The sequence below is a fragment of the Centroberyx affinis genome, unplaced genomic scaffold (genome assembly GCF_046629955.1).
Source record: "Centroberyx affinis isolate AG114_WGS23_722 - 3 ecotype Tasmania unplaced genomic scaffold, CSIRO-AGI_Caff_v1 ptg001131l_1, whole genome shotgun sequence".
Classification (NCBI taxonomy): Eukaryota; Metazoa; Chordata; class Actinopteri; order Beryciformes; family Berycidae; genus Centroberyx; species Centroberyx affinis.
The window spans coordinates 501,988-520,757 of record NW_027279670.1 but is presented as its reverse complement, the minus strand read 5'-3'; the positions used below and the strand labels follow the sequence as shown (position 1 = coordinate 520,757).

General features: G+C 43.1%; 1 protein-coding gene across 1 annotated transcript; it reads left to right on the top strand.

Annotated features, from left to right (window-relative positions):
* Window positions 1-14,953: 14,953 nt before the first annotated feature.
* chac2 (ChaC, cation transport regulator homolog 2 (E. coli)) lies at window positions 14,954-17,984 on the top strand. Its single transcript, XM_071523979.1, has 3 exons — window positions 14,954-15,262; window positions 15,709-15,744; window positions 16,578-17,984. The coding sequence occupies exons 1-3, from the start codon at window positions 15,128-15,130 to the stop codon at window positions 16,947-16,949; spliced, it is 543 nt and encodes a 180-aa protein (XP_071380080.1). The 5' UTR covers window positions 14,954-15,127; the 3' UTR covers window positions 16,950-17,984.
* The last annotated feature ends 786 nt before the right edge of the window (window positions 17,985-18,770 follow it).

Sequence of the window (18,770 nt, the reverse complement as noted above, 5' to 3'; positions counted from 1 at the left end):
GCAGAGGGAGCGTCACGTGGTCGCGGGAGAGAGAGAGCGAGAGGGAGAGAGAGGATGGGCGGGGCCGCGCGCTGCTGCAGCACCTTGGACAGCGCGCGCCCACCGCCTGCACGAAACAGAAACGCAATTACCGGAGGCAGAAAATTCGGCGAAAACCGGGAAGATCCGAATGATTAAATTCGTCAGCGACAATGACAATGGCCTTTACCTTCTCTCCACCACAGGAGAGAGTGGGAGACACCGATTCAATAAACTGGGAGGGGGGGCGGGATAAAAAGGAACTGCAAAAGGTCCCCTCGAACCCTGTCAATTTACAACGCTCTCTCTCTCTCTCTCTCTCTCTCTCTCTCTCTCTCTCTCTCTCTCTCACACACACACACACACACACACACACACACACACACACACACAGTCTCACACTCATCTGGACACACACACACATCTGTAAGTCCACACTCTTCTCGACAGGCACAAACACTTTCCAGGATGCATACACGCAAGCGCAGACACACAAGCATACAGATACACACACGTATAATTCTCAAATATAGACACAAACACATGCACAAGTTCATGGGCATATAAACACACATACACACACACACGCACGCACAAACACACACACACACCACACACACAGAGGGAAGGTAGGGCTCTGTTCCAGCCTGTCCCAGAGAGGGACTCTCCAGCTGTGTCAAGCCCAGCTCAGAGGTGCTCTCCCTGGGCACATTGAGCCAGCTGCTCCCTCTCTCTCTCTGGGTCTGGATGTGTCTGTCTCCAACTAGCCAGCACATCTGCCGTACTCTCTCACCGTCATTAAGTGCAGGAGTTGGAGGCAAGGAATAGTGGAGCTGGTGAATCAACTGCCGAAGGCTGAGGCCTTGTAAAAAAGAACAGCCCTGACCTGAACAGAGAAGCTGATGCAAGATGCAATCTGCAGAAAAGATGAATGGAGTAGCCTTTCATGCAAGCACTCACCACTTACTGATGTGCAGCCGCCAATTGACTATGTTACAGCACACACATTCCTCCTACTTTTGTACAGTACTTGTCACCTTTACCATCTGTGTGTGTCTGCGGAGGAGTGTACAGTACATGTCGGCTGTTTGGTTCTATGAGATATTTGCTAAAATAGATATTTACTCCAGCAAGGCAGGCTGGTAGGCAGCCTTAAATGGTGGAGCTATATATTAGTGTGAGCACACAGCTGGAACATGAAGGCTGAAATTGATTTGTGCTACAGATAATGAAGCGCAAGGGGTTGACCACAGGGACCGGGGTAGAGAGAGAGAAGGTTTGTGTATATGCAAGTGTGTATATGTCTGTTTGTGTGTGTGTGTATGTGTGTGTGTGTGTGTCTGTCTTCGTTGTGTAATGACTGTGTGTGAAGGGTGTGTTGGAGAGGGAAGAGGGGAGTAGGAGAAGGAGGAGGGGTTACTATGGAAACTATCTCAACATCAGCACCTGGTTTCCCATTGGACTGACCACTCCCCCCCCTCCTGCACCCCTCCCTCTCCCTCCTCTTTTTGCTCTCCTTCCCCCTCCCCCTCCCCCTTCTCTCTCTCTCTCTCCCATCCCCAGGCCAGGCTGACCTTTTGGACCAAATGGCATTATCAAATAATAACATTCCTCCATCTCTTCCAGGTGCACCGAGAAACACCACGGAAAGTTCTGGTAGAAACACACAAATGTCTTCGTTGAAGTGAATGAACACACACACACAGTTAAAATTCACATATTATACGCACACACTGCTCGACAACTGCACTGACAAAATTAAAGCTATCTTGAAATTAAGCAGTGACTAATTATCTAATTCACATTGTACGCACACACCGAGAGATTAATTCCTAACTGAGATATTCACCATTTTAAAAACTCTCAGAAAATGATTGCTGTTGTGAAATTAAAGCTCAATGATGAATATCATTTGTGGTATTAGCTTTTTTGAGACCTTTGCTTTTGCTTCACAAAATAACATTTTAGAGGATAGAATTATTTGTATTTCTGAAAGATTGAGCAGTGAACTTCAGGTAACTTTTGCTTTCCAAATGGGTTTAGCGTTTTGGAATGTAACTCTTGTTTGCAGCCAATTAAGACGAACAGAAAATGAGTAAATGGTCAGGCATAATGCGGCCCAATTCAGCATGCTGCAGAGCAGGTTATCTGTTTCTACAAGAGCCATCAAGGCGTGATGTGATGCATCATCAGTCTGTAAGAGGCACAGGGAAATGCATTATACCATGAGCATTTTAAATTGCTGCAACTCTATCAGCCAACATTAACCGTGACAGATATGGGCCGCCTCTGATTGCATTAGTCTTTATTGAATGAAGAGGCGGAGGAGCTCCATTCTGTATATTCCTCCATCCACTTTTGTTCTTCCTCTGCTTCTCCTCTCTTCCTCTCTCCATTCCTCTCTCTGACAGGCTGACAGCGAGCAGTGACCCCTGACTCTTTGCCTACTCAGCAGAGAGAAGGTCAGTGTATATGTGTGTGTATGTGTGTGTGTATATATTGTGTTTATGTATGTGTGCGTGCGTGCAGGCGTGCTTGTGCACAGTAATATGTGTCTGAACTGCCAGCAGAGAGAATATACAGCCAAAAATAAAAACTCATCTGTCAGCATACAGAGAGCGCATCAGTGTGTGTGTATGTGTGCGTGTGTGTGTTTGTCTGTTTGTGCGCGCATATTTTGTGCTTGCATTTATGTCAGTTTGTGCTACAGTATTTGCAGCTGAGTTTGAGACGGTGAGATTTACCTAGTTTGTGTTGTGAATGGTGACAAACAGTGTGGGGAGGTTGAAATGCCACAAGTGGAGAGGGTGCAGCTTTATAATGGTGATATGATGTATGCTGGAACAACAGAGAGGAGACAATATACTTCCACAGTAGGAAGAATACTCTGCTTCTATGTCATGGAAAATACTGTGCTTCTACAATGGTGAAAATACCAGTATATTATTATTATCATATGGGTCAGACAGACGCTCCCACTCTCATTGAATACTGAGGGAGTGGTCTCTGTGTATGTACAAGTGTGTGTGTATTTGTGCATGTGCATAAATGAGTTAGTGTGTGTATGTGTGAGTGTGTTTGACAGGCAGCCACCCTTTTCTAAATGAGATTAAATGGGAGGTTTGTCTCTAATCGTGTTGTAATGAGTTTCTGTGTAGCTCATACATTTACTAATTCCACTTGCCAATAGTGCAAACAGCCACGTGCGCATGTGTATGTGAGTGTGTGTGTGCATGTGCATGCGTACGTGTGTGTGTGGGTGGGTGTGCGTGTGCGCGTGTGTGTGGTGAGAGAGGTCACCTCCCTGCAATCTTACTCTCATTTATAACAATAGCACTGACCTGTCCTCATCAAAGGATTGCAATTTCTAAACACAAACAACATTAGCTCATGTGCACACGCATGCACACATGAATACACACACACACGCACACGCACACACACAAACACAAACACAAACACATACGCACAGTCCATCTGTGTATAGATCTGTGTGTCATTAGAACTCTCAACAGGCATTAGCATTGATCACCTGACTGGCAGATGGAGAGTGACCGACAAGGACCAAACAAAGCCTGCGTGTGTGTGTGTGTGTGTATGTGTGTATGTGTTGGGGGGCGTGACGGAGGTGAGGGGGGGCTTGTGTGCATGTGTGGCCAAATGGAGAAACTCAAGATCCATAGTTCATTACAACCCTCCTCAGACCACTGATTTACCTTTGTGTGTGTGTGTGTGTGTGTGTGTGTGCATGCACATGTGCACAGCTTTGTATGTGTCCATGTGTGTCAGAATGGCTATAAATCTTGACCTACAGTATGTGCTGCCATTGGTTGTCATGGCAATGCAGCCGCTCATAGCCCGCGGCTGTCCATGCCCTACAGTTAGAGGGCAAAGGTCAGGGCAGTTCTGTGCTGCGGAATAGACTCTCAGAGTGGATAATGAACAGGAAAGCCAGTAACAAGGAACACATCATCCCCTTTTACCTTTCACCTTTCACCTCGCATCCCTCGAAATGTCATAGCAGCAGCTGTACAGCACACACAGAGAACCTTCCCACTGCCCTACAGCCTGAAGCTGCAGCACCACACAGGGCAACGGAAGGAATGAAATGAAGTGGGTTTGTACACCAGGCAGGACAATAGACGCACATACTTGCCAACAATCACACACCCACATACCTGAACACACACACACACACACACACAAAGCCGGATGAGTTATCTCCTGACGAAACCACACATTGAATGGGATCTCATATCCTGTGTATACACAGGAAGTACCCTATTTGTGTGTGTGTGTGTGTGTGTGTGTGTGCATGTTTTGCGCACGTGTGTGCGCATGTGTGTGTGGGAGCATGCGGGTGCCGGAACGTACGCTCAGGCCGTGCTGGAGCGGTTAGCATGAAATAGGAAGTGTGAGCGGAGAGAGGAGGGTTACTATGACAACGGGGGAGAATGTTCCAGGTGACAGTGAGATCGTTGAGATGCTAATTGTCCATTTTCAATCCTCCATAAAGTTTAACAGCCACTCTGCCTCCACATGTTATTCTAACTCAGTCACAGAGTATACCTCTGGGATGTACAGCACTCCCTGTCTCTCGCTCTCTCTCTCTCTCCCTCCCCCTTTTCTCATATATAATGACACCCCTCGCTCCCCACCTCCCCAATCCCTTCATCTCTTCCTCCCTCCCTCCCTCTATCACTGGCAGAGAGAGACTGGGTAAATATCATAGGAGATCTGGAGCATATGTGAGCGTCTCTCAGGAGGCCAGCGCACACCTGATCATCAGACTCTCTCTCTCTCTCTCCCTCTCTCTCTCTCTCTCTCTCTCTCTCCCAGTCGCTCTCTTCCCATTTGCATTTCGTTTGCCTGCTCGTCCTTGCTCTCCTCCCCTCTCCTCCATGCCCATCTCCCCTCTCCTCATTTCCCCTGTCCAAATTCGTCTCTCTTTAAGTTCATTCTCCATTTTTTCCCCACTCGCGTTCATTCCCCTCTGTTTATCTCTCCCGCTACAACCCCCCCCCCCCCCCCCCTCCCAACACAGTGCGTTTAGCCACTTTGTTCCCTTTAAGATAAAGATAATTAAATCAGCAGCTAAATGAGAGAGAGTGTGCTGCTGGCGTCACCATGGTTGCGCTTTGATGTTCTATTTCAGCGCGATAATATCATCATCAACTCATCAGTCCAAAACTACTGTTGCACATACGCACACACACACACACACACACAAGCACAATTCATGCATTCACACCCCTCACTCCGCCTACTACCTGACGCCTCCACACACACTTATACCCTCTTGTCCCCACTCATACACAAAGACAGATTAGGACAGCCTAGGCTCTACTGTATGTCTCATTCCATCCCTCTCATGGTCTCTCATCCAACCCCAGCATTCTTTTCTGTTGATCTCACCCATTTCCCTTCCTTCTTTCCTTCCCCCCCCAGACCCCTCCATCTCTCCTCTTTTCTAATCTTATGCCTCTCTCTCTCTCTCTCTCTCTCTCTCTCTCTCTCTCTCTCTCTCTCTCTCTCTCTCCCGCCTCCTTCCTCCGATCAGCAGGTTGCTAGGCAACTGTGCTCCATTGATCTAGAGGAGCAGGATGACAAGCTCACATAACTGTCATGAAAAACACGTCCACATCCACACACACACAAACACACACACATACACACACATGAACGCACACATAGTTATCAGAGATGTGTATCTCAATAGCACCTTTGGAATGAATACATCCTCTCTTATCTGATCTGACTAAGGACAAGGAACAGGAGGAGAGAGGGAGGAGGGACAGAGCAATAGAAATGACAGAGGAGGAGGAGAGGATGGCTGTTCATGTTGCTTACCTACTCATACCCTCCCTCCCGTCTCCATTCTCATTCCTTATTTCTTCCTTTAGCTACCCCATGTAACCCCTGCCTTCCCTGGAAAACAATTACCTTCCCTGGTGGCCTGGCTAAATTTCCAATCTGACCCGTCACACAGTCATGGCCACCTCATCATTCCAAGCTGGATACTGGTTCCATTCCATTTCTGTCCCCACTCCAGCACTTATTACATGTACTGTCACAATGAAATGAAATAAGATGAAAGACAGTGGTGAAATAAAGGGAAATAAAGTAGAGGGAACATGCTTAGCTCATTAGCAGTGATTGCCCTAGCCACTACTAAGGCTCTGGTAGAAAATGTCTGAATGTCATACTGTAATCGGCCACATACAGCCATGCATGGACTTTAGCTTTTCATTATGGATTGGAGCGGTTTCCAAATTAAGGGGCCATTAAAATATGTTGAGATAGTTGGTATATTTTCAGAGGCAAACTGAAGTGAACATGTTTCTGAGTCTAGACTAACAGACCCTGAGGAACAGTAACCATCTAGCCTATTGAGCTGGACTGCAATACACTGGTGGAATGGTGGCCTACAGCCAGGTATTTGGCCAGTATTTGGTACACAATATCTGCTTAAAACAACTTTAAAAAATGATTTATATTATGGAAACCACTACACTGGGTACTTGCCTCCAAACATCGCAGTGTTAAAGATGTAGGTGCAAATAAATGTGAGTTGTCATGTTATGTCATAGAGATTCTAATTATTGGATTTAGTTACTATTTTTCATCAGTAGGCTATTATCACCAATCAGTCAATCAGTTAATTGTATAAATAAATTGTCAAAATAAATGTAAAATATGATTAAACTGTATTTTTCAATTACAAAGCATTAGGAGAAAAAGGCAGAGAAAGAAGAATGTTGGCAAAATAGAAAAGCTAAACATTTGATCATGAGCAGCAAGAATAGGTGGCCTACTATTGTGATAATTGCTCTTTCTGCCATACCTTTATAGAAAGCAGTCCTCTGTAAGCCATACAAACATCTGTTATACTCAGCTGAGTAGACAAAACATGATCAACAGCACAACTTACTGAAATAACATACAGTAGTCAGCTAAGCAAACAACAGTAAAAAGGGAAATGTAGCCTCTTTTCATCATTATATTAAGTGAATTGGATTAGAAGTGACCTAATTTAGTTGACCATATAGAGAAAGCAAGAGAGCACAGAAATATTGGATGCTAGTCAGTCAATCCTGCAGATTGAACATAAATAGAAACACATCTGCAAGGCCAAGGTAGAGAGGTAACAGCAGGTCATGGAAATAAAGACCTTGAGGCCTGAATCTCTCAGGCTTAGTTGTTTGCCATGAAATATAAGAGAGTCAGAGGTGACAATGGTAACTGACCAGCAACGGAAACCTTCATGGCCATGAGGACTTTCAAGCCTGGCAAAGCTGGAATGAACAAGAAGGGAGATCTGGACCTTGAAAGCTCTGTTGATTAGGTGACAGAGAATAAGGCCTGGACCCAGACTAAGAAGGACTGGGAGGAAAACAGGCACAGTCTCTGGGACTTGTGGCGTCAACAAGGAAACCTAGGGCACAGAGACAGATACTGCAGGACAGGGTAAAACAGGCAGAGGAGAGGGTTGCCTATCTTGACTGAAAGAATGGAGCATTGGAGGAGATGCTGTTGGGTAGAACATTGACCCTCTGCAGGGAAAGAGAGCTACCAGACATGGAAAAGAGGAATCTCAAGGAAAGTACGGCAGAAAATTATATCATCTCCCTAATGGATAAAGTCAACATCAAGTTCCAGGAACAGCTGAGGAGGTTGGAGAATGAACATAAAGAGAGGAGCAAAGCAAAGGATGTGCTTTGCACCAATAAGAGGTCGGAAAGGAGGAAGGCCTGGGAGAAAAATACAAATTTAATGGGACAAATATGGAGAATGAGGGAAGAAAACCGGACTTAGAAGATGAAGCTGATGGAAGAAGACACAAGGACAACACTGTCACTCAAGATGTCCCAGACCGACCTACAGGTACTCTACCACAGTAGATTATTTGATTTGGCATAATGATTCATTTGATTCAGAGGAGAGAGCAAAGATTCTGTTGATTACATTAAGACCAAGGAATAAATTATATTAATGATTGATTTGATTTGAAGTTCTGAGGGAGTTTCATTGCTTAAGGTCAGTATAAGAACTGCGGTCTACAATATTAAAAAGAGAAAATGTTCCTTTTCCCCGGTTACCAGCAGTGAGTCTGCTAAGTGTCTGGAGCAAAAAGTTCAGTGGGAAATAGGAGAATTTCAATATCCTTCCTTGTCTGTCTACAACCAGAGAGTGATAGACTCCCTTTCATCATATCAAATCAATCCTCTTCACCTGTCAGGCTCAACATCTTCATTGACGGCACAAGTTTTCATCTCCAACTCTACACTATACTTGTATTTTATATTCAACACATCATTAAAAAGGCAGAAAAAAGAACACAATAGAAAAAGAAAGACAACTCTCAATCTTCACAACCTCCTACAAACTACTCACCTCAGTTCCATCTCCCCGTGGCCCTGACTCCTCCACCACTCCACTTCCCTCTCCGACTTCAGCTCAGACTCCGGCAGCTTTGTTCTGGCTCTTCTCCAGCAATTATCTGGTTGGTTCCACTCTGACGCAACTCAGACTCCGCTCATCGTCCTATTCGTCATCAGCTCCCGCTCTCTCTCACAGCAAAAGCGAGACTCCCTCTCTGACATCAACTCCTACTCATCTCCAGAATGGGCATCAGTTCCAACTTAGCTCAAATTCCTCTCTGGCATCAGCTCAATCTCGGCTCCAACTCCTCCCTGGCTCCTCAACCAGATTGACGCCGACTCTGGCTCCGCTCTGATGCTGGCTATGACTCCACTTTGGCCCTGGATCCACTTTGACTCCGCTCCAGCTCTCTTCCAGCTCGGCTCTGGCATTGGCTTTGACTCAGCTCCGGCTCCTAAGCCTCAGACTTAACCATGCTGGCCTTCTTTCCAACTCAAAACATCTGCCTACACAGTGATAGGACTTTATCTTTCCCCCCAAACTTCTGCCTGAACAGTAAACAGTAACGCTTCTATCTGCACCAAGCCGGCTGGGAGGACCACTCAGATTTTCAACGCTGCTTGAGGATTTCCATCATTCCAACACTATAGCACCAACACTAAAAACTATTGCACCTATAAGCACTATAGCACCAACTTCAGCTAATTATTATTTCCCGTATAACAATGGTTTAGACTGAAAGGGGCGTAGGTGACATTTTCCTAATTTTATAGCAGAATAATTTTAAATGGTTGCATCTTTTTTTTTTTTTAATCTTTTTTCTTTTTAAAACATAGAAACCATTCATACTCTTACAGAGATTAAGATTCAGAAATTTGATATACTAGAAAATTGATATAGATAAAAAGCTATTAAGTGCAGTTACGCCCTTTAATTTAATTTAAGGCTTTTCACTTTTGCTTATGATTACAAATGTGTTCTTTTGATCATCAGATAGAGCTAAACAAGAGCTTTCCAATGATATAATAATACTCATTTTGGGCAAAAATGCCACTTATGCCCCTTTTGCACCAAACCCTCAATATAATCTAAATAGAAACTTGCAACATAATGGCTGCTTTTTCTCAGCAGTTTATTTTAAGATTAAGTTTTAACACCCAGTTTACAGATTGAACTGTGAGTGGGAATCTGCCAAACTAGTGTGAGGTTCCCCTGTTAAGTAATAATCCACTGAGGAATCCTGCAGCTGGACAGGACAGCACCTTCATGTATTACTAAAGCTGTCATAGAAAAAACAAGTCGATACTGATCATAGTCTCCAATAACACTTACTTCACGGGTCTCACTCAGACAAGCTGATTAAGTTATAGACTTTGGTTATGCCTCAGGAGGCTTTAGAGTATTACTAGTTTGCCTTGCAGTCACTGGACCTAAGCCTTTTTTATACCAATTTTAGGGGGAAAAAATCTTAAATCCCTTCAGCAATGTCAGTACCAAGTGAGGAGAGTGATATGTGTCTTTGTAGTTACTCACCAGACCCAGGACGGATGAAAATGCAAGTTGGAAGATATATTTTACAAATTGGACATTTAATCAAATTTTGACTTTAAAAAACTCCAATTTCTAATACACATTTCAAATTTCAAATGAAAAGATATAGAGGAAAACAATTGAACATTAGTAAAAAATACAATCAGTTGTTACATGCAGATCATCTTCTAAAAAGTTAGTCGGAGAAAAGGGACAAGGACTCAGCTCTGAATCAAAAAGAAAACATGATATTACCAGTGACCTAATTTAGGTGTCTAAAACCTTCATTTATTAAGAACAGGAATAACATGCAGATTGCTTTCTCCTTTGTGGTGTAGTGAATCAAACCTAGAAGCTGACTGTCCAGATAAAGAAAGAGAGAAGGTTCCACACACATCACCTCTGCTTCTCTCATTGTTTAGTCGATGTTTCAGTCAAAGCACCTTTCACAAGGCAAGCATCTTTTTTTCTCTTGAGAGGGTCTTTTGGCAGAAACGTCAACCTCACACACAAAATGCAGAGTAGATATGTATTCACCGAACCTTCTATCTTCATGTGGACTGCAAATTTTGGGGCGTTGGTTGCTGACACCACAAAGAAGAATGCAGCATTGTTTATGATACCATCTCTAAAAACTTTTATGCGATCATCTCTGTTATCATGTCTGTAATAGCTGAGGATAACAGGCTTTTCCATTATCATGCCAATGTAGACATGGTAGTCTCTGTGTTATTCAAATTCTGTGTTGGTTCCCTATTTCAGAAATCATTTTCTGTGCAATCTCGGGGTTTGAAACTCAGTTGAGTCAAAGCACAAAATGCATGATAATAATGACTTGCTTATCTGGCAATTTCCAGAATAACAACACCAATACTCCCCGGGTGCATAAAACAGTGCTGATAGACATGACTGACTTTACCAAGCTTGTAAATGAGCAAGAGAATCCTCATGAGTCATATGAGCAGTTTATGATGAAAACAGGCTGGAGGTAAAACAGCCCATTCTACTGTACCTGCTCTGCATGTTTTAGACTGTCATACCATAACTGAGAGATTCCCCAGTATGGCTGCTGGGATTGAGGCACAGGTTAACAAGGCTTGTCTCTGAAGGAGCAGTGCAGCTGGGGGGTCTCAACATGGAGGAGACCTTTGGTTGGGTCTCACAGACCTCCAACACTGCTGGAGGACAACTAAATATTGGATGGTCCATCCATCCTGCAGGTTAAGGGTGAAAAGAAAGAGATCCGCAAACTGAGGGAAGCTCTTCTCAAGGCCGAGGCAGAGAGAGCAGGTCATGGAGGTAAAGACCTTGAGGCCTGACGGTGACAGACTGGGAGAAGCTCCTTATGGTGGTCCAGGCTGAAAAGGAGTAGCTTGCTATGAGCTTGCTCTATAACAAAGTCAGAAGTAAATATGCTAAATGGGCCAGCAGGGATTAGCATGCCTCAAGTACCCTTCAAGCCTGCTAGGCAAAGTGGGAAAGAACTAGAAGGGAGATCTGGACCTTGAAAGCGCCACACAGAGACAGACACTGCAGGAAAGGGTACAACAGACAGAGGAGAGGATCACCTATCTTGAATGGATGAATGGAGCATTGAAGGAGATGCTGTCGAGTGAAAGACGGACCCTCCACAGGGAAAGAGACCAACTGGAGGTAGAAAACAGTAAGATGAAGGAGAAGATGACGGAAAAAGATATCCTGGTCACTTCCCTAATGGATAGAGTGAACATGCTGGAGAACAAGAAGCTTCAGGAACGGCTAGGGAGTCGGACAACAAACACAAAGGGGAGGAGGGGGGAGCACTGGGAAAACCAAGTGGGAGCAAAGCGTGTGCTTTGGGCCAGTAAGTGGTCAGAGAGGAGGACGGCCTGTGAGAATAAAATGCAGTTAATGGAACATCTATGGAGAGTGAGGGTGAGGCTGATGGGAAAAAAGACATGACGATAAAGACAATTACACATACTCTACTGCCACAGATTAATTGTTTTAGAGTAATGGATCATTTAATTTAAAATGATTATTCTGTTGATGTTGTGAAGAGAGGAAAGATATCAGAAATAAAGAGTGGATTACACTGAATGTATAAAATATTAGACACATCTTCCTGATACTGAGTTGCAGCCCCTTTTTGCACAATCCACATCTCAATTGTCTCAAAGCTTAAAAATCCTCTAACTTGTCTGCTTCTCTTTATCTACATCTCCTCCTTGGTGATTGGTATAGATTTAATAAGGGAAATCAATAAGAAATAATGGCTTTTACATTCACCTCATCAGTGTTCTCCATGAAAAGAGCAATGATTAATTTGATTGGAGTTCTAAAGTAGTTTCGTTGCTTAAGGAAAGTGTAAGAACTGCAGACTACAACTTTAAAAAAGAAAATGTTTCCTTTCTCTGATTAACAGCAATTTTAAGAACAGTTAGAGAATCCCACTGCTCTTCCTATTCAGTCCTCTTAAATTCCCTTCATATGCAACACACCATTATTGTTATAGCCCGGTCGCATCTGAAGCCCACATCAGTAAGTGCACTTCAGTATAAGAATGTGATAATGTAAATTATAGCTAAATTTTTTCATCGTAAGGGAACCTCAGCTACTATTTGAAGCTGCCAATCCTGCATTTACAGTATGACCTGCTTCAAATGAAAGTAGTCTCAATAACAGTAATTGTGGGAACACTTGAAACTGAGAAAAGAAAAAAAAAAGAGAAAAGAATGCGGTTGAGAGCTGGTGGCCAACGGTTTCAAGTGTGGTGAATTGCATATTTCTTTTACCTTTATTTATCCAGGGAAAGTGGAAAGAGCATGCGTGCTCTTTTCCAGCACTGCTCCACCACATGTCCCCGGTCCGTCCATGGATTCGAACCAACGATCTTGCCGTCACGAGCCCGCCGCTCTGAACTCGGGGCTGGGAGATTAAAGACTCCGCCGGCTGGCTGTGACAGAGACAGATGAGGGAGAGCGGCCGCTGTCCGCCGAGCTGAAATTACAGCCCAGACTGTCGCTGTCCACTTTATTTGGTTCTGAATCAGTGCTCGTATGGCAGACGAGCGTTTATAATTTGGGAGAACACGAAACATTACACCGTGGGAAATATCAGTGTGGAAACTCAGCACCCCCTGGTGTCAGGATATCGGCCTATCCTACCTGTGATTTTCGTCCTTATTTAGTTATTTATTTATTTAGCCTATCTATTTATTTATTGGATACATGTATTTTCTTGATTGAAAATTGAATACAAAAGACACAAGCATAGAATGCAATCAAATGAATGAGATTAAAACGATTACAAGACGATCCTAAAGGAGAATAGGTTTATGAATATAACATTTAATCATTCAAATAATACAGCTGATTAAATACATTGTTTATCTTTGCTTCTGTTATCTACTCAAAGAAACCAAAAGCAACAGTTTTCCACAACAGGACAAAGGTCACAGATATGGTCAGTACTGATTCTACAAACATTTCCAGATTTTCTTACTGCTTACTACTTTTCTTACATTTATACACAATAAATGTGACAGCCTACTGTTTCTGGGTGGAAAAGAAAACTCCACAATTTAATTAGTGGTTGGAAGAATCATATCTATGGCTGATTTTAATGTAACAGTTATCAGTAAATCAGTAATAAACTGATTCCTATAAGCCCTACCGTAGAGAAATATTTTCCTATAGATAGTATTCGATCAGCGTCATCCCGGTCGCCGCGGCCATATGCGTTATACACGGCTGTAGTAGTGACAGCAATAAAACCCCCGGGTTTGTTTGTATGCTATCCCTACCGTCCGCAGATGTGAAGGGAAAGAGAGGATGAGAGAGATGTGTGGATAGTTAGGAGAAACAGGCGAAACCTTCAGCCAGCTCCTCACAGCAACGTCTGTTCATCTCATTTTACCACAGGTAACAGTGAACAGTTGTGTGGTGTACTTGCTTCTCCAGCTTCTCCACCTCCTCCTCCTCTGACTTTTATGCCTTATGGTGGATCGCAAACAGGTAACGTTACACCACACAACTGTTCACTGTTAACTTAATAGCTAACAATATTGGCGTTGGATCAATCATGACCAATCAATTTACAAACTCTTCTTCCCTTAGCTAACGTTAATGCCTACCTATGGTAAACAAAAAAAACCTGAGGTGAACAGACTTTGCTGTGAGGAGCTGGCAGAAAGTTTCGCCTGTTTCTCCTAACTACCCACACATCTCTCCTGTGCTGGCTTAGATCCTCAGTCTCTTTCCCTTCACATCTGCGGACGGTAGGGATAGCATACAAACTAACCCCGGGGATTTTATTGCTGTCATTACTACAGCCGTGTATAACGCAGGCCACCATCGCTATTTTGTAATACACGGTAATAGACAATAGAGATAACGCTAACGGTAGCTAGCTTCCTATTAGAGCTGCTGCTGTCACTAGTTGACAGCTGCAGCGTTATGTCAACAATATGGCCGCGGCGACCGTGATTAGGCTGATCGAATACTATCTATTGAATACTATCGAATACTTTCTATTGCAATAAAGCATGTACAACGCTGCTGTTGCCATGGGGATGTGATCTGCCCTCACTAACATGGCCTGTGGACTACCCCCAAGTACCAGCCCGTTTCCGGGGTGTGCCGGGAGAAATCTCTGCTGTGGTTGGACAGATGTCCGATTTGATAGATGACGTCAGACTTCTCCGAGGGTATTTAGCTTCCGGGGAAAAAGTGCCGGCCAGAAAAAGGCCAGAAAAAGGCCGGAAAGAGGTAATTTTGCTTTCAAAATAAAAGCCAAGAGCCTTGAATGTATGCTGTGAAAAGGGACTGGTAAAAAATATCAATTGTATTAAGCCTCTCTGCTGATTCCTTCTCAAGTATATTATTTATTCTCACTGTATATTGTTTAAAAATGTAGTTACAATCTATGTTTGTCAATATAGGTGACGATTTTTGACCGGACGTTGTCATTAGTGTGGGTGGCTTGACACCCGTCCTGACACTTTTATCCCTCGAATAAATATTAGCGCGTCAGTGATTCGACATGTTATTAACAGTTAGGTAAAACCTGCCCTGTCTCAGACAACATGTGTATTACTGGAAGCTCTTTATCAGTTGTTATCGGTCTATAGCCGGACGGAAAGCCGTCTGACAGGTGCCATGCAGCTAACCCGTCCTTGTTTGTAACGGAGACACGAACCAGCGAGCTGAGTCTAGTCATGTGGGTTTTCGGTTACGGGTCTCTTATATGGAAAGTGGATTTTCCCTATGAGGAAAAGCGTATTGGCTACATTAAAGGATTCAGCCGCCGGTTCTGGCAGGGCAGCACCGACCACCGGGGAGTACCGGGGAAGGTGAGTCCGTTTGGCTTTAGGGCCCCGCAGAGCGACGGCAGTAAACACGTGAGAAGAAACTACATTGATTTGACTCCAAGTAACGTATCCGTTACTATAACGTTCCTTTAATAATCCTATAGGGAGTTATAGTGTTCCTGTGGTGCTTAACAGTGAGGTTATAGTGACCTCATCGCACTTTATGGCATTTTGTATGGTATTGTTTATCTCCTATGGTATCACTATAACATTGCTATACTATTCCTATAGGAACTTAAGTTATAGGCTGTTCATATCACTATAATATTCCTATTGCATTCTTATAGTCTGTTTTGCTGTGATATTTGTAGCCTATAGTTTCCCTCTATAAATGTAATTGTGGGACTGCTACACTTACTGCAGTTGCTCTGTGTGCTTTTGCTGCTCAGTCAGTTGTAAAGCCTGTTCCTCTCCCTGTCCCTCCACAGCCCGGCCGGGTCGTGACTCTAGTGGAGGACCCCGAGGTGAGCCATGCAGCTTTACTCATTACATCACTTTTTAATGCCTACCAATAGTGTTCACAGTGATATGCCCGCCCTGCGAAAAATAGCATAATTGTAGCACTTGTATTTAGATTTGCAAAGTGCCATAAAATAAAAGGAACAAACTGAACATTTCAACAGACAATCAGGTGTAATAATGAATGTTCACTTTACCTACCTTCTTATTTGCATACTAGAGTTAACTGTCCTTTTTAGACTGACATAAACCTTTATGACATAAATTAATGGGTGTGTATGATAGTAGGTCATCAAACCAATGTATTATACAAAGGGCATTTTAAGGGGAAAAGCATATATGAATTCTTACCTGGAAATATAATTGATTTTTGGTTATATTGATGATTGTAATGGGTTATGACAATCACTTGTTGTTTACCCAGCTTTATCACTGTGTATAATAAAGGGAGGATCTGCACGGCTGAACTAACAGTACTAGTACAGTGTGATGTTATCAGTTTGTTTGCAAATCATATTTCCTCATATCCTGTTGGTCCAAAGTGTGTGAATTTAGCTCACACACTTTGGACCAACAGGATATGAGGAAATATGATTGAGTCACATTTTGACCTGCAGTGATAAAGCTGAACAGGTTATGCACAGATCAACAAGGTAGTAATTTCTCTCCCCCATCCTCTTTAGAGTAACATTAGTAGTGCCAGTGGGTCTCTCCCTGTCCCTAATAAGAGTGTGTTAGAGCAGTATTAGCCTGTAATCCATCCATCCTTAAAGTTGCCATTTGATATCCTATACATGCTACCTGTGTTTCCCCCTGTAACCTCCTCTCTCTGCCTCAGGGGTGTGTGTGGGGCGTCGCCTACAAGTTGCCCACGGGCCGGGAGCAAGAGGTGAAGCGCTACCTTGACCACCGGGAAAAAGGTGGATACCAGGTCATCACGGTGACCTTTCACCCCCGTCCGCCCCTCACTCCCCCTCCCAGCCAGGCGCTGCTCTACATCGGCTCTCAGGACAACCCGGACTACCTCGGCCCCGCCCCTCTGGAGCAGATAGCCAACCAGATCGTCGACGCCACCGGGCCCAGCGGGCGCAACACGGAGTATCTGTTTCAGCTGGCCGACGCTCTGAGGACACTGCTGCCCGAGGACTCAGACGCACACCTGTTCTCTCTAGAAACACTAGTAAGAGACAGACTAAAGGCTGGGGAGTAACACTCACACACTCATATACTCATACAGGTCAATGAGTAACATGCACTCACTCACACATGCCAGGCCAGACTGGTGAAATCATCTCAGGGCTGAAGGTACACATGGACCATCCAGATATTTGCAGGGTACAAATAACTTGTTAGTGATGCTACCAGTCTGTTTTTTCCATCACAAAGTAATTCAATCTCACCATTTTACACTCTGTTGCCATATGTCCCACATGGAATAACACATAAATTACACATGTACATATAATATGTATAGAGATGTTTCCAAATATACAGAAATGGAAGAAAAATGTATTTGTACAAGTAGACGACATTATATACTTATATACTTACAGATATATGTTATCAACAGCGCAAAGGAAGAATGTATTTCCAGTGTCCAAAATAATTTTGAATGAGTGTCATCTACATGAGCAAATACATTTGGTCAGTTTTTGTATATTTTAAAACATAAACATATTCTGAAGGACAGTATATGTGAAATGATTTTGCACCATTCGGTGTAAAAATCATGTCAGGATAACAAAAATACAAAACATATGTTTAGTTTGGCTCACCAACAATCTCAAAACATCTAATCTGGATAGGATTCTACAAGCGAGGGAAGAGTGTTTCACCCGCTCATATTTTTTGCTGTTTAACTCCGCTTAGCCCTGCCTCTCTATGTGTATTTGAAGGTTTCTTCATACAATATGGTAATTACTGTATATTACCATAAAAAACAACGGTCCCTCCAAACAGTTATGTAACTCCTCTGCTTGATTTTGTGACTGATTTGAATCAGTATCGTCAAACAGGTCTAGTCACAGTTTGACAACCAAAACATTTCGGGACTTATCACAGTCACACCTGTATAAAGCCATACAAGTACACCCTGTTTGTTCCACACTGTACTTACTACTCAGTACGTCTACCTTACCTGTTGGGATATCAAAATCAGCCGTGTTTGTTCTCATTCCACCAGCATGCATTTTAGCACAGTGAACTTAACAATCTCAACAGCACTGCATCAAAAAAAAAATCCATTCCTGCCACCTGCAGAATAAAAATGTTCACAGCTCTCGCTTTGATCCTGTCTTTCTTACACACACACGCACTCTCTCTCACACACACGCACACACACACACACACACTAACAGAAACAGAAGGTTGTAACCAGTTAACGGTGTTTATTGGCTCTGGTCAGTAGTAGCAGCTGTACAGCATAGCTATAGAACAGTTTGGCACTAAACTACAGCTCTATTCATGCGGAGAGGAAAACCTCATTAGTGTGTGAACTCTCAGTCTATGTACAAGCCGCTATGGATGGCTGTGATATATACAGATGAACCGCAGGTATTGTAAATGATCAGTCAACCTCGGCATACATGCAGCACACTCTTTACAAATTGTACAGTAAATTTATCAAACAGTAAACAACAATAATTGTCTCAGCACTGATCTATTGTATGTACAACACTGGGGCGTGTAGAAACATGATAGTAAAGTTATTACAGCATAGTATAGTTATATATTTTTATTATTTTTATAATATTATAGCATGTTATAGTATAGTATATACATAATTAGAAGTGTTATAGTAATTCCATTTTAGTACAGTGTGGTTATACGTTTAATTATTAATACTATATACTCATATTCATTAGGGGCCGGCCAGCTCTGCTGCTGGTCCCTATTGGTTATACGTATTATTATTGTATTTTATTCTTGTATTTAGTAGAAGAATGGGCAGTCCCACTTAAGTATTTTTTGTTATCTATGAAACAGCAGGTAGGGAGAAATACTGTAAAGAGAAATAGTGAGCTGAAGAGAT

Excerpts from the sequence above, each read along its gene's own strand:
- chac2 (XM_071523979.1), top strand. The coding sequence starts at position 15,128 with ATGTGGGTTTTCGGTTACGGGTCTCTTATATGGAAAGTGGATTTTCCC. Across the intron at positions 15,263-15,708 it reads ACCGGGGAGTACCGGGGAAG|CCCGGCCGGGTCGTGACTCT; the intron begins GTGAGTCCGTTT and ends GTCCCTCCACAG. Across the intron at positions 15,745-16,577 it reads CTCTAGTGGAGGACCCCGAG|GGGTGTGTGTGGGGCGTCGC; the intron begins GTGAGCCATGCA and ends TCTCTGCCTCAG.